The sequence below is a fragment of the Haliotis cracherodii genome, unplaced genomic scaffold (assembly GCF_022045235.1).
Source record: "Haliotis cracherodii isolate W230 unplaced genomic scaffold, xgHalCrac1.p SCAF_34, whole genome shotgun sequence".
Taxonomy (NCBI): Eukaryota; Metazoa; Mollusca; class Gastropoda; order Lepetellida; family Haliotidae; genus Haliotis; species Haliotis cracherodii.
In genome coordinates, this window is record NW_027266291.1 from 2,053,994 (window position 1) to 2,076,679 (window position 22,686).

The window sequence follows — 22,686 nt, forward strand, 5'->3', positions numbered from 1 at the left end:
ATGGAATGCGGTTTGAAACAGAAACATCCTAGTGACGTTTTGAATGTAGGGAACAAATAACTGTTTGAGGTAAAGCGGAATATGATGAAACCCATGACAGGCATCAAGCTTTGAGAACACTTCAACTCTTGATAATTGAGGAATGATGTCATCAAAGGAAGGCAAATTTAGGAAAATCTAAATATTTTTTACATTTGTATACTTATCCTGCATTACTCTGTATTGCATTTACTGCTGTCTTTGACAGAGAGACGAACTGTGTGAGATGCAGCTGCTGAAGAAAGTTGTCCCAACCACTCCAGGAGGCAGCGCCCTCTCAGTCGGCACGTGACCCGGAAGTCCTGACGTCACATCAAAACACATAACTGCTTTAAACATAACATCGGAAACTTCACGGGGAGGCAGCGGAGCGAAGTGGGGGGGCACTTATACTTCGTAATGCAGGATAAGTATATAAATGTAAAATTTTTATTAACTTATCCTGCATTACTCCGTATTGCAGACGGCACAGACGGTGGGCATACCTTCAGCTGTGAGCCATAAGAAACCCTCGTCCAGGTCTGATGAAACCGTACCGCAGTCAAGAGATGACCAGAACATCAGTGACCATTCCTGTCAAAGGAAACGAGAGTCGATGCAAAAGAGGGAACCCTAAATGGGTGACAGAAATAGAATGAGGCGGGGAAACTAGAACTGACCTAAGAGCGAATGCGGAACGCAGTAGAGCCCTCTAATCTGGGGTGATAAACACCAGAGAGGTCGACTGGCCCCGCTCAGGGTAACGGAGCATCAGTGGCGTCAGGGGTTGGTGACCTGTTGGGCTACCACCACGGGACCAAAGCTATGAACGCCGGCAATATCTTCCAAGGCTACATCACGAAGGTAAGTGACTGGTTAAGACGGTGTCGAATCGCCAAAAACAGCCTTCCATGATCAATTTGAGGGAACAGTTACTGTGAAGAGCCATGGTAGATGGCACCCACAATCGACGAAAGGAGAGGGATGGTGAATGATCTATCAGGCTGTCCAGGGAGTTGATTCTTTGTGATAAAGTCCCAGCACAGCCTAAGATGAACAGTGCCCTGAGTCCTGCGTTCGGAGAAATCGAGGGCCTGGAGCTCACTAACCCTGGCATCAGTAGCCAGGGCCAGTAGAAACACCGTTTTCTTCATTAGGTCATAACAGGAAGACGAGTGGAGTGGTGCGAAGGGAGCCTCCCGAAAAGCCTTTAAGACCACATTCAGATCTGACGCGGGCGGTCTGAACTTGGCTTCTGGTCTTGAAGTTTGGGAATTTTCGGCATTCTCCGTTCGTCCGGGATGGCAAGAACAGAATTGATGGCGACCAAGTACGTGGAGAGGATAGAACCTTTGAATCAACGTGTGCTGCGCAAGTACAGAAGAACCTCAGCCAGGAACTGGGGTGACACTGTCGTCGGGTCCTGTCAGAGCAGAATGCCTGGAATGAGGACCATTTATCATCATACAGTCATATGTGATGGACGATGGGCAAAAGCAATAGCCTTGGCCGTTCTGGCCGAATAGCCCTTGGCTCCTAGGGCTTTCTTTTGCAAGGCATGCAGACGAAACCGAATAGAACTTGGGTGTGGCAAACGACTGTGTGGGTGGTTCATGTAGTGTTGATACTGTATACGTAGCTCCTGCTTTGAGCTTGATTTCCACAGGTTCACACTGTAGCAATCCATCATTGCTGAATACATCCTTTTCTATTTCTTCAATAGAGTTCACATCTAGTCGCTTGATTAGTCCCATCTCCAACCAAGGAGACTTTGTTTGTGCTGGAGATTGCTCATCACACAAAAATAAAACTGAAAGTAGTTCCATGCAAAGTGGTTTCAGTTGTGGACTATCCCAAGTTAACCAAAGTCATACCTGGCCCATTCAGGATCCATCATGGTGGCCTAAACTGTGGTTGGCACTCCAGTTGGTTGAATACCCTTTCTGGCAAAACTGTAGTTTCAGTGCCTGAACGAAATTCAAATGTCATCTGGTTGCCACAAACCCCTTCATCAATCTCCCAAGGTAAGTGATGGTTCCTACAAAGAATTCTTCTTCTTCCTCTTGCTCATGGTGATTATGCTCAGTGACTTCATTCTTCTTGTTTTTTTTAACGCCGCACTCAGCAATATTCAAGCTATATGATGGCGATATCTAAATAATTGAGTCTGGACCAGACAATTCACTGACTGACATCATGAGAATTGATCCACGTAATATACAAAATACGCATTTATACTCAGTTAAAATAAAAATATCTGAGATGTGATTATTAAAATCAATATGCACAAGTCTAACAATTAAAACAGGTTCCTAATATGAAAGCATCTCACCTTTCAGGTAATTTCAAGAACATACTTGACACTTTTGTCTTACCTACTGTATGTTTGAAAATGTCAGGATATTTTTATATGGCAATGTGTAATTTTCTATCAGGTATATAATGTGCAAAATATTGGTTCAAATGCCCAATGTTTAATGAAGCACCGACTGTTTGAAATCACCACCCTCTTTACAACACCTTACGATAAATTAATCCAGTTGGAAGGGCTAAGAAGTGTGAAAACAATTCAGCAGGCTAAAGGTTAAGGTAAAACTTTAAACTATAGCAAAAGACGGAACATACATGTTCAGACTGTGATATATCAGCATGCCATGGCAATCACAAGATTCTGACAAAATCCATAATTTTTATTAAAGCTGTCCTGTTTCATGGCATGGGCCACATGACTACTAACAATACCACAGTGATGACTGCTATGTCATGCATCATATTCACAAAATAATACCTTTCCTGAATGCAGAAAGCCAGGTTATATCCCTCCTTCCTGTGCCATCTATATCCTCTTCTAGCACCTTCAGCATGATGCATGAGTGTTCCCCAGTCAGGTCGTTCTGAAACCATCAACACCTTCCTTATTGTGAACAAGTGTTCCCCTGTCAGTTCACTCAGAAACCATCAACACCTTCATTACTGTGAACAAGTGTTCCCCTGTCAGTTCACTCAGAAACCATCAACACCTTCATTACTGTGAACAAGTGTTCCCCTGTCAGTTCACTCAGAAACCATCAACACCTTCATTACTGTGAACAAGTGTTCCCCTGTCAGAGGAAATACATTTTGAAAGAATTTAGGAGTATAGTCAAAACGCAAAGGTCAAATGAAGGTCAAAATAGAACAAGTATTGAACCCCACAACTAACTACACATATACCAAATTACCTTGTATTTTATTTGGATGTCAACATTGGTGGAAACAAGCATGTGAAGTTCCTGTTTCCAGTAATTTTAAAGAGATTGTTTTTACAGAGGCTGATCCTGTTACAGGACATTCAGGCTTTGACATATGAAACTCAAGTGACTTTCAGTCAGGTGAACAAGAAAATCAGACAAGGAGCTGTGAATTTGGAGGAGTAATTTGGACAGTTTCATTGGATAGTGGAGGTTTTCCATAAACTTTGAGATTCTTTGTTTTTTAATGCTAGGCTCAGCAAAGTTCCAGCCATATGAAGGCAGCCTGTAAATAATATAATTGATTCTTGTCCATATTGTGAACAATGATCCATGTCAGGCTGGATGACATGTTATGAACCAAGTCACCAATCCTGACCACCCAATCCAACTGGTCTCCTTTTAACCCCCTGGATGCCACAGGGACATATATATGTCCCTCTTTTACAACCCACAGTTTGAAGTCGAATAAAGTTCAAAATACATCAAAATATCCATATTGGATAGTGTTTACATAATCACGTTTCACGTAGACCGGTTATGAGACGTATATTCAGCTGAGATATGTACATCCATGAATTCCTCATACATTTTAGAATCAAATGACCAATGGTCTTTGTCACATATATAAAGTGGCTCGATGAAATCAAGCAAAATAAGTTAAGTGTGAAAAGGAAAGCTGTGGTTGCAAAACTGCACTTATATGAAATGTAAACAAAGCAAAATTCAGATTTGACAAAGTGTTGCATTTTCTCCAATTCTGAGCTATCCATTCATCTTTTCGTTCAAGATATTGGCAAAACCTTTTCAGAATATGCATGGGAAGAGAATTGTTGAAGAAATTGGGAATTTAAAATAGATACGTTGCAATGATTTGATATTTTCAACAGAAATCATGCAAACCACAAGGGTATTTATCGGGATTTCTGACTATTTACGTTGGTTCCAATGAAAATTATAACAACAAATAACAGTACATGGATTGTCAGAATGTTTCTGATTACTTACATGTCACATTTATGTATATACGATCCCTGAATCAACGAAAGTCCCCTAGTATAATCCCGTGTACTGTTGACAGTGAACCCAGCATTTTGTAACAGTTGGTCACCGGTAGTGATGTCATACGTCAACGTTGTACGTTTTTGGTAATTTCTTTGAGGTGAAGGTCCTTGAATGAGAGTGCACATGATCATTGTATCAGGCTGTTTACAGTTTCAGTTATGATGTAGATTTTGCTTTTCTTTTATATATTTTTTCACACAATTCATTTCACTTTGGATATTTGTCAATGTTCAATATGATATCAAACATAAATATAGGCGAAAAGGTGTATGAACAAACCTTTGATAATCTCCTGTTTGTTTGAACATTGTTTACATAACAATTGATAGGTTTATAGTGTCGATTACGATATTCCTACTGAATATATTACTTTAACAAAATGGATAATATTTTTCATTAAAATATTTGCACACATTTTTGAAAGAATTGTCTTGGTCTTGGAATTGTTTTTTATGTCGTTTGATACACAGAAGAGTGATATCCGACGATTCGCCAGGTGCACGTTACAAATTATTCCTCCCGTTTTTCATTATATCATTGGGTTCATTCTTTTTTCAATATTGTGATCACAGGATATTAAACTGTTTACTTTATTTCTCCAGGAATTGTAAAAAGTATAAAAACAAAACTCATGCCGCGTACCCCATTGGTTCAACCTTATACAATTATCCTAATAATTCTATACCAATAGAGCTTTTTTTCGCATCTTTTATTGTGTAATTCTGAGACGAGATGAAGAGAAATAATAACATCATAATAACAAATATGTGCCCAATATTGAATATAATTTTGGTTGTTTTGAAATATTCTTTTGGGTATTTCATAACTTACATTGATGCCAAACGTGTCTTGTCCAATTAAGATACACGATAAACTATCTAATTGTTTACATATTCAAAACATTATTTACTTGGTGAAAGCAGTCATTTTATGTTGTGTCGAAAAGTTTTAAATTCCGTTTTACACATCAAGATTTTCTATGCCATGAACGAAAATTAGGGGAGATATATATATATTAATCAAAATACCAGTGTTCTCTTTCGCCGACGTTATCAAAGACATAAAACCAGCCATGACGTCAAAAGGAATGGTGTTATTTTTTTGGCATTTCCTTACATTTGATGATAAGGCTAGTGCTCCATTAATAATGGTGCAACATCAGTCATATTACACTTGCACAATCAGGAGAATGTTGGAATCTAAGGAATATGTTATAGGTTAGATAGGGCCATACATTTCTCTATTACCTTTTTTTTATGGAATACGATTCCATCATTTCTTATGGGCTTTTTTTTATATCTCAATGTGTACAGTTTCAATATCGATATTTGTGTTGGAATAGTTTGGTTCCAAAACACCACAAAAATATATTGATCTTACCCACAGCTAATTCTCACCAAGTGGCCTGAGTTAAAATAAACTAGTGCTATGCATAGCGGAGTTATGCCCCATTTTCTTTGTACATGTGTAACCTCTCTGTCGCCTTTTCACGTCATGGAGAAAAATCAGTTTTCGTCATTTACGGCATGCTAATTTTGGCATTGAATGCATGTAGTTATGCCATTCAGATCATAGGCAGTATTTTGTTCTCTCACAGTTTCCGTAGGGCTTCTAAATAAAACTAATTGTCGCACAGTATTTTTATCGGTGCACAATAAAAAGCAGAGAAATTTACTGTTTTTCAACACAGAATAAATTCTCAGACAACACTTAGAAGTGTCATTTTTTAAAACCAGTTTAATATTTGCAGTTATTTACACCATCAAATTGGAAATTTAATATGTTCTCCGACTCTGTGTCATTTTATAGCCACAGATAGATCCAAGTGCCGCGTGAGCACAATTCTCGCACAACTTTTTCCACTCTTAGGAAAATGTGAGTCAGAAAAAAAAATGGGCATCCAGAGGGTTAAGACCAGCACAGGTTGCTGGGGACCTGTTTTTACCTACAATCCCCACTGGGCACAACCCTTGAGACAGAGGCAAATACAAGTACAGGTAGTCTACATCTGTTGTTTGACATATGTTGGTATACAATGTATCTCTACTTATGATTACTTATACAACAGTTTCATACTAATCAATTATATAGTTTTCAACAGTCAACAAGCTATGACTATCACAGTGACTATTACTTACCGCTGTTTGTCTTAGGTAAACCATTGAAAACCCAGCTTTCTTCCAAAATCTGCAATGATTAAACATCAAACAATAGTTATCATTGTTAATGATTAAAAGAATACTACCTCTATTACATCACTGTTATAAATCCCGTATTTTGGCTGTCACCAGTAGTATAGGTAATGGTGATTCTGGCTCACTTCCACTGGAGCCAGATTTATATACCTATACTGCTACTACAGAGGGAATTTTTTTATACAAAAATGACCATGCGATGCGACACAATAGCATTTTAGGTTTTTCAACAGAAATCCTCTTTACTATTAACTGTCCATGATGAGTAGTGTCACAAGTACTAAATGTTATGTTTACCTCAAACTTTCATGATTTCAATTTTGGTCCTCTTTCCTTTCATGTTCAGAACTTTTGGGGTACCTAATAGTTCCAAATGACATTGTTCTAGTTACTTGGATCAAAATGCATTGGCCCAAATAACCTCAAAAGGTCTGGCTGTATGTCCCAAAGATAGAAGTTATGTGAATGTGTTTTGTGACTTCAACTGATAAGTCATAGAAGTCACTTGCTCAACGGACACTGTTTTCCACACTGCAAGACTGGCTCACAGTACGTGCCATGCTATCATATGCATTAGAGGTTCTTGGCACTGGAGTTCTGCATGTGATCACTGTTTTTAACCCGCCTGTCATTGTTGCTTTCTTATTAACCTTATCCAGCATTTTCTCATACACTGGGAGTATCTTGTTGAGACATGTGGTGAAAAAGTCCAGATGAGGTGTGTCCCATATCATTGTTATCCACTGAAATATCTCTGGGTGAAGAGACTATTCTGTATTCACTATCTTCCACCAACAAGTTAAACTGTCTGCCACAATGATGAGTTTCACAGATACATGTCAGACGTCCATCCTGCAATGGATTAAATCTACCAAGTGGAATAAACATATCATTTTGTGCATCATCTGTATGTATGCCACACTACCAAGGTGTTGTCTGCTGCTTCAAGGATTGACAACAAGAATCAGACAGTCTTCCACTTGTTGGTGTCCCACACTAGGTGACCAGGCTGGTGCAGTCCATTGTCCAGTGGTCTAGAAACAACTGCATATGGTGGCCTCTCCAGTTCCCTGGATTGATTGAAGCCAACGGTAGCCGAGACAAGTGGCTTCTTAGCAATCACAGGTGTGTGATTTCCAAACCGTATCTGTTGCTCGTGTGGAGTCTGAAAGGTAACCATGTGGGAACCAATGGTGACAGGTGGATGCTGCATTCGGCTTCTTGATGAGCGTGGATGGCTATGATTCAGGGCTTCTGCTGATTAGTTTGCTGCATGGAGACCATGCTGGTTGGTCATCAAGCCTGAATCAGTGATGTCCAAACCGTCAAAGGGATCCATAGCCATCAATTGATTGAGCCGTGCAGTACCCCAATGGAGCCCTGAGATGTGTCTCTTCCATGTTATTGTGTGTAGAGTGAGTGAGTGAGTGAGTTGGGTTTAACGCCGCTTTTAACAGTATTCCAGTTATATCGCGGCGTGTCAGCTTAATGTGGGAGGAAAGCCCGAAGTGATGCAGGTCTCAGACGTTTACCACTTCGGTGAAACCCACGAGCACGGGTATGGTGCTGACAAACCTAGAAACATAATTGGGGCGAACCGGGATTCGAACCCACAATCATAGGTTTCTGGCGTGCCCAAGGGACGCAACTCTGCACAGAGAATCGCGGCGCCTTAGACGACTGGGACACCCGTGCCCCCTATTGTGTGTAGATACAAAGGACCCTAACTTTAACTGACCCCCTCTGGCCTCTTGGCCGTGGGATACTTCTGCTGGCTGCCATTGCTTATGAAATGGTGATCCAGACATCTCTCAACCAAGGCCTGCTTCCTCATATTATAAGCTGCTCAAATACGCTGAGAGATATTGTCAGAGTGGATTTAGAGAGGCTACCTCAGGATTTGCAAAATGGTGTACAAATACCTTGTGCTGACATGAAATGTACAATAACAAGGACACAAATGACCACTGCATTTATGGCATTGAAAAAGACATTATTAAAGAAAATGAAACGAGAAAAGCAGCCAGAAGTTTTTTTGGTTGAAAATATGGCCCAAAACCACACTTAATTGTTCCACAGAAAGATGAGGCACTGAGTAAGAAAACCTAAATGCCAAGGAATTCTATTCTCAATTGTAATTCAAGAGCGTAGCTAATACACGTCCTGTCACTTTGGGCAAGTTAGGAAAATATGACGAAGTAACAGGAGCATGGTGGGAACAATGTGGTCGGAAGGTGTGATCATGTAATAGACCACCCTTATCTCTAGACCGTTGATACGAAGGTCTTCCTCATGAGTTTTCCACAGACCTTCTATTGTTAGATTGTCCATATGGGCTCACCAGCCTGAGTTGGAAGCATCCGTATACAGGTGATGGTTTGTGTGCTGGAAATACCTGGCATGTCCACAAAGTGAGCTGATCCAATAACATTCAAGCAAAAGAGACTATATGTAGTATGTCCAAGCTTGTTGACAGTACTGAAGTCATCCAAGTCTGAACGGGATGAGGTCCCCTTGTAGCAACATCCACCATTGAATAGTGTGGTTGGGCAGATGTGCCATATCAGTGACCATCTGCAACAACTTGAGGTAATGATCTGGTGACCAAATGATTCATCTCCTTAGCTGGAATCTGACTTAGATATTAATAGCTTGTGTTCGGGTAAATGTTCTACATTTGTTCTACACTGTATTATGATTGTTCTGGTGAATGTTCTACATTTGTTCTACACTGTTTTATGATTGAAGCAAGAAGGAATATTGCATATTAACTACTGAAATAAAATGATAATAATTTTCAGTAAATTTCACATTCCTTTTGGATTCCTTCAGGCTTGGTTTGAACCTCTTTCTACTGACAGACAGACACAAAGGAAAATGTTTTGCATCACATTACCATGCAATAAAATATGAGCTGTCAAAATTAATAATCAGCAACACACATAGCCATCTACATAATGATTTGAGTACTTACGACAGCTGCATAGCATATTAATGTAGACTGTCTATTTATAGATATTGGGTGACCAAAGATCTAATTATATCTTTTATAAGAAGGTAGACATAACTGAAAAGCTTCAAATTATTTCAAAAAGGAAATATATGCAACTTACTGTCCATATAGATTGTTATGTATCATACAAACTATATGATCAATAACCAGTCTTTGTTTTAAAAGAAGTATTTTGTCATTATTGTCAGTTAAATATGCAGGAACCCATCCATTATCAAACAAGACAAAAAGTGAGCTTGGCTCACTAATAGCCCAGACTTTGACTCCAACATATTTCAAAGTTCAATACATGACAAAAACAATTTTTTCTCAGAATATCCTCTTATCAATATCAAACTTTGCACGGCACCTCTCCTATTGGTATAGAAACTGTACCCCAATTGGAAAAGAATCCTTTGAAGTAGTTTTCCAATCATAGGTTGCACATTTGACGAAGTAAAAATTATACTCTTCAAAAAAAGAAACTTGACACTGACTTTCAAAATGTAATATAATGCAATTGTTTCAAAATAGGACACAGAAACCAGTATTGAAACACTGTTTGAAGATCAATGTACACAATGTTCAAAACATTAATCGTGTCACCTAGACAGACACACGTACACAATACAGTTAATGTCACAGGGGTACAGAAAATGTCCCACCATGTGTATCAATCACCGCTTCACCGACGACCCATAGATGCAATCAAGTTGTCAATAACACGCTGTTGGATGTGCTGCCATTCATTCTGAAGTGCATCAAGAAGCGCCGGAAGTGTTTGGGGCGGTGGATTCCTTCTGCGAACGTGTCGATCCAACTCATCCCACAGATGCTCAATCGGGTACAAATCTGGTGACCGGGCTGGCAAAGGTAATGTCTAGATGTTGTTGTGCTGTAAGAACTCCTGACAAACATGTGCAATATGCGGTCGAACGTTGTCCTGCTGGAACTGTCCGCCATGAACGTTGACGTGAGGAAGAACGTAAGGCTGGAGGATCAAGTCTCTGTAACGCACACCTGTCAATGCACCTGTCACATGCACGAGAGGCGTCCTACCACCATGATGAATTCCGGCCCATATCATGACACTCCCGCCGCAAAATGGGAAAACCTGCTGCACACAGTTGGGGGCGTAACGTTCACATCGACGTCTGTAGACATGTGCGCACCCATCAGCACATGTGAGACGGAAACAGTACATTTCTCCACCTTGCACGTTCCCATCTAACTCTCTGTTGGCACCAAAGCAGAAGGTCCGCCAGATGACCCAGGGTCAATACATGATGACAAACATGTCTTCGTGCAAAAAGTCCAGCCTCTCTCAGTCTGTTGCGTACCGTTTGATCTGATATTCTGCATACCCCAGGGATCTGTGTGGTTGTAGACGTGGCTGTGGTAGTGCGGTCTCGGAGGTGTCGCAGCCGGATGTATTGATCTTGTGCTTGGGTTGTCATCCTTGGTCTTCCTGACCTTGGTCTGTCGTCAACTCAGTTGGTGTTGTTGTATCGGGTCCACAGTGTGGAGATTGTCTGTCTGGATACGCCAAAGTGCCTGGCCACTTCTTGCTGAGTTGCTCCAGCTTGTAATCTCCCAAAGGCGTTGTTCCGTTGAGCTGCATTCAGTCTTGGCAATCTCTACTGCCGTTATAAGGACTGTATGTACAGCCATTGATGTGGATTTTTATAACCATTCAGCAGGGGGCCTGCATGCCTAAATGCAGGATCCTGTGCTGCACATTTTTTACAGGTGGTTGCCTTAGCCTATGAGCCGGTAGGCGATGTCGTTATTGCATAAACTCATAATAAAATTACGTACAATCAGACAATAGAAATCGTGCGAGATATGTGTGATTGCCTTAGATCAGAGTATGCTAATATGAACTCTACTATCACCAAACGTACGGATAGTTTAGAGGATAGACTAAAACGTTCACTCTCTAATCATATTGCCGCTCTAATTAACAGCAAGATTAAAAAAGAAGTTGACAATGTGAAAAAGGAATTTCAAGCAAAAATTAGCCAGTTTGAAAGCAAATTAGCTAAGTTTGAAAAGTCCTATGCAGACTGCATCAAACCAAAAGCTGGTAACAATGACATTTCCAATTGCTGTATTGTGCTGAAAAAATTGAAATTACATGAAAATGAGGCCACAGAAAAATCAATCACTAACAACAAAGTGGTGTAAGTGATTTGAGACGGTCTCAAAATGTCTGACATTAAAGTTGTCTCTGCTGAAAGGAAGAAGGTGAGATGGCAGTACCCTTGTGTTGTGATCGCCACATTGGACACTGTGTAACAAAAAGATAATGTTTTGAAAGCCAAAGCTAAGCTAAAAAATGTAAACAAGTTCACGAATGTTTATATTGAACCATGTAAATCCCAAACAGAAGTGAAAGAAAATGCAAATCTCAGAAAACTGTTGAAAGAAATTGATGAAGATGACATACTCTTTGTCAATTCCGGTGTTTATATAACCAAAAAGCAGGGTTAGAACTAGGACATAAGGGTTGGTTCCTGGAACGTAGGCGGTGGTCCCTTACTGATGTTGAAAATAGGCTTTTTCGTTCAAACACTGCTAGTTATTTTGATTTTGACATTTTATGTAAATGTGAAACATTTTTAATAAATAATTATGTTTTATCTTTACCTGATTACAAATGGTTTGGTAAAAACAGAAATAATTTAGATAAGAGATAAAAGAGCAAAAAGAGATTCTGGTGGTGTTGGGGCATTTGTTCATAAGCGATCGTTGTCAAACTATGATGTTATTGTTTCAGATGAAGTGTACCATGACACGCTGTGGTTGAAATTAACACCACATGCACGCATGGGTAACACGCTGTGTTTCTGTATCTCAAACCTCCTGTTGGAGAAACCAACAAGGTGACATGACCTGAAATGTATTTCAATAGATTTTTATCGTAGGTGCATGATTTCCAAAACATTGGTAAGTTTGTCATTGTTGGCGATTTTAAAACACAATGTAGTTTAGAGTCTGATTATATTGAAGGCGTGGATAAAGTTCCACGTAGAGAAATAATTGACGGGACTGTTAATCACCATGGAAATCTACTAATTGATTTTCTTTTTGATTGCAATTTATGTATGATTAGGCAGGGCTGTTGTTGATGATGTTTTTTGTACCCCATGAACAGTTGTGTCCTGTTGTTGATTTCAAAGTTCATAAAATATCAGATGTTGTAAATATGACCCAACAACATGGAAGTCAAAAGATCTTAGATCATTCTTTATTAGAAACAAATGTATGTTTTTATACTGATACTACTGATAATTTTATAGAAAATAAGGAGTATACAAATGCCAAAAAAATATGGTTTTAAGACAATACCCAAATCATTCCTGAATGACAAACAGGCACTTTCAACTTGTCTTAGAAGCTATTGATAAGTTAGAAAATGATCTTTATGAGGAAAATGATGCCAATGCTGCATATAGTGAATTCCATGGTGTTATTATTGATGAACTAGAAACTAAACTAAAAAAGGTAAAAACAAAAAGTAATACAAATAACAAAAAGAGCAGGACAGATCTAAACCTTATTGGAACAATGAACTTCAAGATAGGTGTCAATTAGTTTGTAGAGCGTGAAAAGGAGTGGTTGAAAAGTAAAACTGTTTTAACTAAACAACCTTTATGCACTGTTTATAGAGAGAGCAGGAAAGACTTTGACAAAATGAACCAAAGGACAAAATGTGCACATTCTCCTGGAGAGCAAAATAGACTTGATATGTTATATAAAGAGCATAAAGGGAAAGACTTTTGGAAATCTATTGGCAAGTTAGGTCTGGCAAATGACAGAAAGCAAAGAATTCCCTGTGAAGTTATAGATGATAATGACACTGCCTTTTGTGATAACAATGTTGTTCTTGATAAGTGGAAAGATGCTTTTCATCGCTTATATATCTCCCACAAGATTCATAAAGTGAAGTTTTACTTTTAGGAAAGATCGTTACCCTATGACCAACAGAAATATAGGGATATCTGCCTAAATAAACAGGTCAACAGGTTGGAAGTCGAAAAAGCCGTTTCTAATGTTAAACATGGTAAGGTGCGTGGCCTTGATGGTATAGCTTCTGAGGTTCTTAGAAATTCTGCCTGTATTGATTTACCGTATAGAATCATCAAACAATAACGGAGTAGTGTCCTCCAAGTGGAATGAAGGTATTATTAATCCCATACCTAAATCTGGTATAACACACTTGAATATCAGGGTATAACCCTTATGTCATAGCGACTGATTTACGACATCCATTGTCTGAAGAACATTTGATTGCAAAGGCTCATTACCCTGGAGCCATGACATCTATATGCCTTGAAACACTTAATTGCTGTTATTTATTAGATGCTAATCCTATTTGTTAATCTCCATTTTTGTGTACATCGACATACTTGCACATCCTGTTCAGGATGGCAGACGGTCGATGTACACAAAAATGGAGATTAACATGGTTGGGTCTCTGTGGGATAGGCGTGTATACTTCTTTTCTTAGGTCATGTGCAGGAACGACATCTTGAAGGGGAAGTCTTAGCAGTGTTGCTAAGATATTCGAGCAGGGAAATTTTGGGATCGGAGAACTTGTTCTTGATTGGAGAGGTTCTTGTTCTTTCTTCAATCTTGTTAAAGGCCATTTCTTCGTTCTTGGTGATTGGCCTCCAGGAAGGTAGTATATCCTTTTAATAAGAGACTGTCACTTCCTACAGTTTTGTGAACCATATGCCATGCTGCAAAGAGGTACACGAAAGGACAGACTAAGAAGTCTGTCATACCCGATAGCTCCACCAAATTAACAACACGTGTCGGTCCGGCGTTGATTAATGAACAATTTGCATACTCGTTTATGCAAGGGGCCGACATATGGTTCTCAGTAGGAAGTGACAACTTGGAGACGATGGCTTGCGGTATATACAGTTCTGCTTTATACATGTTGATATATACATACAAAAGACACTATGTGCCTGGTCAGCACATAGTGGTAGTGGTTGTTGTCTAGGTGCCCCGGAGCACCCAGCCTAACCCTAGCTAGGCTAAGGGTAAGACCTTTTTTTCTCCCTCTCAATCTCTCTGGACCAAGGCTTATATAGCCAAGGTCACCTGACATTTCGTAAGTAATAAATATAAATGTAAACAGTAAATCATCAGTGACATACTTGCACATCCTGTTCAGGATGGCAGACGGTCGATGTACACAAAAATGGAGATTAACAAATAGGATTAGCATCTAATAAATAACAGCAATTAAGTGTTTCAAGGCATATAGATGTCATGGCTCCAGGGTAATGAGCCTTTGCAATCAAATGTTCTTCAGACAATGGATGTCGTAAATCAGTCGCTATGACACTTATATCAATTCCAGTCAAGATTTATGCAAATACATTTCACACTTGTTTTGAGCAACTGGTTGGAAAAAAATGACATTTCAGTTGATGAACAGAATGGTTTCATCTTTAATTAAGACAAGAAAAGCCAAAATTGATTCCATTTTGTTTGCTTTGTTGATTTTAAAAAAGCAATTGACACTGTTCGAGAATGCATGTGCTTATAGCACCTGACAAAACATCTTTGCAGACAATGTAGAATATCTTTTATGTTTTGTGCAAAGATTGGAAATTAACTGTAAATGCAAGTACAGTAGAACACGGATATAACGAACACGGATATAGCGAACAAACGGATGCAACGAACTGTCAAAAAATCCCCGATTTATCTCCCATATAATATCATATATAATTTACGTATTTAACGAACTCTTTACAGCGAACTAACAGATACAGCAAACTGATATCGGATCACCGACAAGCCCATCTTCACTAATTAGTGACGTGTATAGCGAACTGAGAAATCTCTCAGTGTCAAGTGTCACTGACAATTGGCTGTACGCAATCAGCGGCAAATCAACACAATGGCAGCAATTCAATACAATCAGCGGTGACGGATCAACCTTGTTAAATTTGCATTGTGTTAATCTTACCTGTACATGTAATCTTGTCTATAAAACAAATATTAATCATATACATTTTACGATATTGTCTCCAAGTGTCAGTTCACTTGCATATGCTATCACGGCGGGCAATAGTATGAGGAAAGCTATCAGTTTAGACACGAAATTGAGAATTATTATTACTATTGATGCTGGCATAAAAACCAAGAAAGACATTGCAATTATAAAGAGAGAAACCATTCTTGAATCCTGCGACTTGACTGACTTTGGACCTGTCCGGGTGAGGTTATGAGCTGCCAATCACCAAGACGTAGAGGACGCCCTCTTCAAGTGGTTTCAAGCCATGAGAAGCGAAAACATTACGCTTAGTGGTCCGTTACTGCAGACCAAAGCTGGCGAACTTGCAGTGAAATTAGGCCATGAAGAATTCATGTGTAACACTGCAATTACGTGTATTGTGTTTTGTCTTATCCAAGATGGCGGACTTTTTCTGAGCGAAAACGTGTATAACGAACAACGGATATAATGAACTGATTTCTCTGGTCCCTTGTAGTTCGTTATATCCATTTTCTACTGTAAAACAAACATTGTACATTTTAGATGTTTTCTTTGATAGGCATTTAGAAGTTGGAGTACTAAGAAAGGATAAGAATTTATGGATGAACAACTTCTTTATTAAAATTAAGATCGACGTTTCAGTGTTGGTTCTAACACCGTTATCAAGCAAGTGATAGAACCTACACCGAAATGCCACTCTTAATTGTAATAAAGCAGTTGTTCATCCATTAATTCTTATCCTTACTTATTTTAGATGTCCTTCAGTAACGAAATCTAATCTTGTTTTCACATGTAATGTTAATACCACTCAGTATGTTTGGTATCTGCTTGAACGAACACCTTGATATGAAGAAATCTGTCAGAGAACTGTATGGTAAATCTGCCAGCAGAGCACTGTACTGAGTTTGAGGCTGCTGGCAGCATGTCATATATGTGTTTAAAAAGCTGTATGGTACTTTGGTTGAACCAGTTATGTTGTATGGCTCCGGTTTATGTGGCATCAACACATACAGAGAAATCAATAAATTGCAGAAACAAAACATGTCTCTTCTTTCTTGGAGTTGTTCAGAGAGCACCTAACCTGGCTGTTGATATGGGTTTAAATTTGCCAACTGTTAAAACTGTCACGAATGTTAAGACTGTAGATTAAGTATTCAAGTGCAAATAATGAAATTTTCGTTGTGTTCATTGTAATTCCTGAATTCTGGTTACCTGAATTGGTCACGTGTTATTGCATTCATTTCCCAATAAATGTAAAAAATAAGGCCATGCCCACCGAAGCGGACTGCTTTTATTACTACGGAATGTCAAGGGAATTCCCTTTCTGCCCATATGTATGGTCATGCACATGGCATTTAGCGAAATTCACACATATTTATAGCCCAAACTACTCTATGAGACTGAAGGCCGAGATCAAATGAAACAGCAAATGTGCAGGCTCGCTCGCTAAATACAGTTTTTATTCCAAATAATGGATATTTACCATTCCCAAACACACAAGCATGATAACCTCTCTGTCATATACCATTCTTTATTTCTGTGCTCAAAAGTTGCTTTACATCTCTCACAAACATTATCTAAACATTGCAATGTTTCCTTGAATGTGCCCATTAATATATATAATGTCAGAGGGTAAGTGATGTGTCAGTCAGACAGTGACAGTAGCCAATATAGTTACAACAGAAACCTGTTTCTTATACACTGATAAACTTGTAAACTGCCTTAGCTACGTCACAGTTAGACATTGGGTTTCAGCATATTAGACTATTCTTTTCATAATGATAGCAATTATCCCTGTAGTTTCTCCAGAATCCGGATGGTTAATTGTGACTTGATCGCGGAATGACAAGGGCTACACCATGTTTGTTCATAGACCTTTGACATTTGCATCTCTATCCTCAAATGACCCCAACGAATATCGTTTTTATCTGTTAGCAATATCTTGCCGAGAAACCCACCCATTATATGATAAATATTGATATTGGCAAATAAATTTGTGTCTTCTTGAACCAGCCGATAACCTGCAACAACCTGCAGTAGCAGACAGGAAATAAGTGAAGACTCCACATACTCAGAGGTTTAGTGAGATCATCAGAATCTCAACTGGAGAAGGAAAGCTGACAATGAAGGGGACTTCTGTTGAAAACTTAAATACCTTATAGTCTCATGACAGGCACAATACAGGACTCCTGGTTCTGATGTACTGGAAGTCTTGTATTAGTAAGAATTATACCACTGCTGAATACCACTTGCATATCTCAGCTCACTTAGAAAACTTCTCATTTCTCTAGTTGTTCCAACCAAAAAAAGTAACCTTAGAACTTCTAACGAGAACATCTTCATACATATTTACCTTAGCAGGTTAGTTGTCAGTCCATATGACACCCCAAGATAGTCAAGTTTCTCTGCTTTCCGTTCACTCAACTTTAGCAGCAAAGGGGGCAGGTGTTTTCGTGGCATCAGATGCTCCTCCAGCAGATTCACATCCTAGATGAACAGGCATGTGTAACGTAAGCATATATACATGTTGCACAGACACTTACTTATATAAATACTGTAAATCATGCATGCAAAAATTGATGGATGGTCTTTGCTCGCATTGATTAAACATGAAATTTATATTTCAAAATGACTATCAACTATAAGATGTGAATACACAATGCCATTTAGAAAGTGGTAAAATGTAACAAATGTTATATTTGGGATAACACTTCCTTAGTAAAGTACAGATTCTCGTACTATTTTGGGTTGAGTTCCGTCCGGGATTCGAATCCCGGACGGGACTCAACCCAAAAAAGTACGAGAATCTGTACCTTACTGAGGAAGTGTTATCCCAAATATAACAATTGTTAAACTATAAGATGGACTCACTTCACAATTTGGATAACAGAAATACCATAAAAGATAAACCTTGGACATAAAAACAAACAACTATATATATTCCACATCACTGTTTATTGAGCAGGGCTTGTAACAAGTATATGACAATGTCATTCAAACACCAGCAATTACATAATGGACATCCTGTGAATTGTCACTATTCAGGTCCATGACACTCGTGTCAAACTATGCATCACTGAATACTCCAGCGTGCCAAGACAGACGCCAACCACGCAACAGTGTGTACCTTTGTTCTTTGTGACTGCGTCAACTTGAGTTGGTTCAATGATCTTATTTCCTTTGCACTTCCTCATTGCCAGTAAACAGAATAAAAACATAAATTATCTGTTGTTTTTAGGAAAACACGACATATTGTTTGTATGGAAGTACTTAACACTAGAAAGCTGTGCTAGTTGCCACTTTCGCTTCTTTTGGAAACACATTAAATGGCCTGTCTGGGCCTGTGTGAAATACGCATCAGTCGGAAAGCGCACGTTACATCTCCAAAGTAAGTAAGTAAGTAAGTAAATAAGCTAGTTGCTGTTTAATTGGACTAAGGTACAGTTGGGTTAAAGTCAGATTAAGGTTAGGATTCTTCTGTAAACCTCACACAAGCCATTTTCTCAATATACAATGTATACAGTAATTCCACTGGGGAGGGGCCAAAAAGCAGGACTTAAAATAAACGTACTACATACAAGACTTCTTAAATCGTAAAATAAGAGTGGGAATTGACAACACCCTATCAGACCAGTTTCCCTGAGAGAAAGGTACGACCCAAGGTAGCATTCTGAGCCCATCAATTTTCAACATTATGATCAATGATTTATTCCAGAGAGTATCTAATAAATTTCAATCTTCTAAATACTCGGATGAAGGAGCTAAGCTCTCTGGATCCGCAAAATTCAAACATGGGCAAATAAAATCGACCTTCTCACTAAATGCCGAAAAAACTACCGGGAGAATATTCAAACACAGATAGGGAGAATATTCAACCACAGATAGGGAGAATATTCAAACACAGATATATCCACACAAACAGCCCCAAACTAAAACTAAACAATAACCCCATAACTTCAAAAAAAAACCACATAACAATTTCTAGGACTAATCTTTGATGAACATCTCACCTGGGGTGCTCATATTAAAAACCTAACAAACAGATGCCTAAAGACCTAAACTCATCATTAAACGATAAACTGAAGTCAATCCAATACCAAACACTAAGGTTAATCACACACTCACAACAGGGCACACCGTGCACATCACTGCAGGCACTAACAGGCAAAATCCCCCTGGTTCTGCACCGAGAACACCCGACAATAAGTTACTGGGCCTCCACCCAAGATAACCCACAAATCCAACAAATGCTTAAAAACAAACCAAGCACAAACTAACTCTAAAAACTACTTAAATACTCACAACCTGAATGGATTTTAACTAAACACAGCCCCAAACAACTCTTTCATACCCAAACTCCCAAACCCCCCAAATCCACATATCTCATATCAAAACTAAATAAAGAAACTGACCCAAGTACCGCTAAATCCAGCACACTAGCATACATACATGAAAAATGACCAAATTGGTGTCACATATACACAGACTGGTCCTCTAACCCAGAATCAAAATGCACAGGATTCGGTATTCACATCAACACACCTACAAAAGAAACAAAATCCTATAGGCTCTTCAATAACCAATCAATCTTCACAGCTGAAATAATGGGTACAGTAACAACCCTACACAGCGCCCTTATAAAGACACTAAAAAACACTAATCCTAACAGACTCATTAAGTGTGCTCCAGGTTATAAGAAACAAAAACACACAAAAAATGTTCAAAACTAATACTTCAGAAACTAAAAAGCTCCAACAATCTCCATAAACTAGGCAAAGACATAGAGCTAATATGGATCCCTACCCACATCGGAGTGCAAATAACTTACAAACCACAAGGCATTTATCTAATCAAAACAGGCCTACATGGCCGTATTTAAAAAAAACCAAAACAACAAAAAACAAAAAAACACAACAAGCAAGCTGCCAATACATCATAAAACTATTATTAAACATGGGCAAAAGTGAGTGTGGCTCACTTTTACCCCTGACCCGCCTAGTGTGTCAGACTTTCAAATTAAATAATGGATAAGGTTAGGGTTTGAAAAATTCATTAAAAAAAATGGAAAATTAATAAAAACAATTTTTTTCTTTTGACTGCACCCCTCCATATGTCACAGATTATATGTACTAAGTTTGAGATGAATCCACTGAATAGTTTAAGAGAAATCGTGCGGACAAAGTTTTCGGACGGACGGACGGCACCCATTCCTATATCCCCCTTTCACTTTGTGGCGGGGGATAATTAGTGCCCCATTACCGCAGGATCGGGCATGGAATTCCACAAATAATCCGTACAATAGGTTTGCATATGAGCTACCGTATTCGACCCATTAAGCGTGATCTCGAGAATTACGTGTTGACATAGACTCGTCCAGCAAAAACAAATATGACTTTTAACGATTCAAAGTATGGCATTTATGATATATGTATCCATTCTCTGGCAACTAAAGTTTGTTTCAAGGCGTCAATAGCGGTAATCTGACCGTGGTTGCTGTTAATAACGGTGAGTTGTGCGATCTTCCGATCGCTTCACACACGATTTCGCCGAAATTAATTAAAACAATATTAAAAGGAATTTTGAATAACATTAATGAAATAAGTTACAAACAAAAGTCCAGATATACAAAAAAACACTTTTTAAAGCCAGACAGTGTAATTACATGAATAATTTGCGAACTTCTGTATAGATTTGTTGACATGGTATTTCCGGTGTTACGTGCTCACAGTAATGTCTTTCCATGGGGGAGAAAACATCAAAACTCAGTAATTCGTGTATAATGCGCACCCCCTTCTACACAGCTGTGTTTTTTGGAAAAAAAAGTGCGCACTATTCTCAAGAAAATACGGTAAGGCTTACTGATGAATTTACGCCAATTTGACCTGAATTATCCCCAATAAGCGCCCACCCTTTCTGTCTTTTTTTAAGCATTCACCAGTTGACATACCATCTTCTATAAAGCGTTATCAAGATGTATTACAGTAAGCTCAATCCAAAGTAGACTATACATGTTTCTGAGTAATATGGAACTTAAGATTGGTCAAGTGATCGGTTATAATATTGTTATTGCTACCGATCAACAAAACCCAAGTATAAATTCAGATATTTACACTGAATTAATAATGCAAACAAACACAGGCGAAACGGGAATAGTCAAGCCACAGATATCTACTGACGCTCCCATTAACACATCTGCTGACACACAACCACAAGTGTCACCACACATTGCCGCTAAAAATCAACAACATATCGATGAAACAACAGCGCTTATAGTAGGTGGAGTCGCGGCTGGTTTACTCATGATTTGGATAAATAGTTCTTAATGATCTGATTTGGATAAATAGTCTTTAGCGGATACATACAACAGACCGGCAATTGCTACGATCAGTGCCCACAATTTTTGGCTAAGCCAAGTGGTGGTCTTAGCTTATAATTTCAAGAGCCAGGAAACAATACTCCCTATTATACTGGAAGTGCAGACCCGGCTTTCCCAGTGCTTCTCCTAATGCCTTCAAATGCTTTTTTATCCACCCTTTTACACCATTTTTATCACTAGGGGGTGTGGATGGTCCGCTGCCACCGGTTAACCCGAGAGTCAAAGTCAATATAATAAATCCCAATGTGGTTAAAACACTGACAATGGTTATCCCCTGTTCTCTGAACAATGTTTTAATTTTATCAGCCAGTGTAGTATCATCGTTGAGGACTTTATCGATAGTTTCTCGAATTCGACTGATTTGTGAACGAAGTGCCTTTCTTTTACTGGAAGCTGCTTCGAGGTGGGCCGAACTTTCGTCTTCTAAGTTACGCAATCTTTCAGCAACGCGGCGTCTACTGAATTGTTTTCTCATAAGCTATATGCTTGTCGAGTTCAGATAGCTTGGCTATATTATTGATGAGTTCTCCCCGCATTGTTTGCATTGCCTTGTCAAGACCTTGTAATTCCCTAATACTGAATTCTGAGGATGGTACCTGTAACGTGGAATTATCGTAGTAAGTATCCAAGATTTCTCCGAGTTCATCTGAGGCCAGCTTCGAGCTTTCTTCCATATTATCTTTATTTATGGTACCGAGTTCAGCACGCACAGTCTTAAGAACCTTAGTAGTCTTTGCAGAAAGTTTTTCTTGTGAGTAGTCTACAAAATCCTAATTCATTACGAACAGTGT

The 22,686-nt window shown here is 38.9% G+C and overlaps 1 protein-coding gene across 3 annotated transcripts in view; it reads right to left on the bottom strand.

The window, feature by feature from the left end:
• Positions 1-22,686, bottom strand: part of LOC139477706 (RNA cytidine acetyltransferase-like) — a 258,360-nt gene that overhangs the window by 15,775 nt on the left and 219,899 nt on the right. For all 3 annotated transcript variants that reach the window (XM_071260090.1, XM_071260088.1, XM_071260089.1), the window contains 3 exons: positions 17,873-18,006; positions 6,452-6,500; positions 2,807-2,912 (listed from right to left, as the gene is read on the bottom strand). In XM_071260090.1, the coding sequence (XP_071116191.1) occupies positions 2,807-2,912; positions 6,452-6,500; positions 17,873-18,006 (289 nt within the window). The remainder of the gene's footprint in view (positions 1-2,806; positions 2,913-6,451; positions 6,501-17,872; positions 18,007-22,686) is intronic.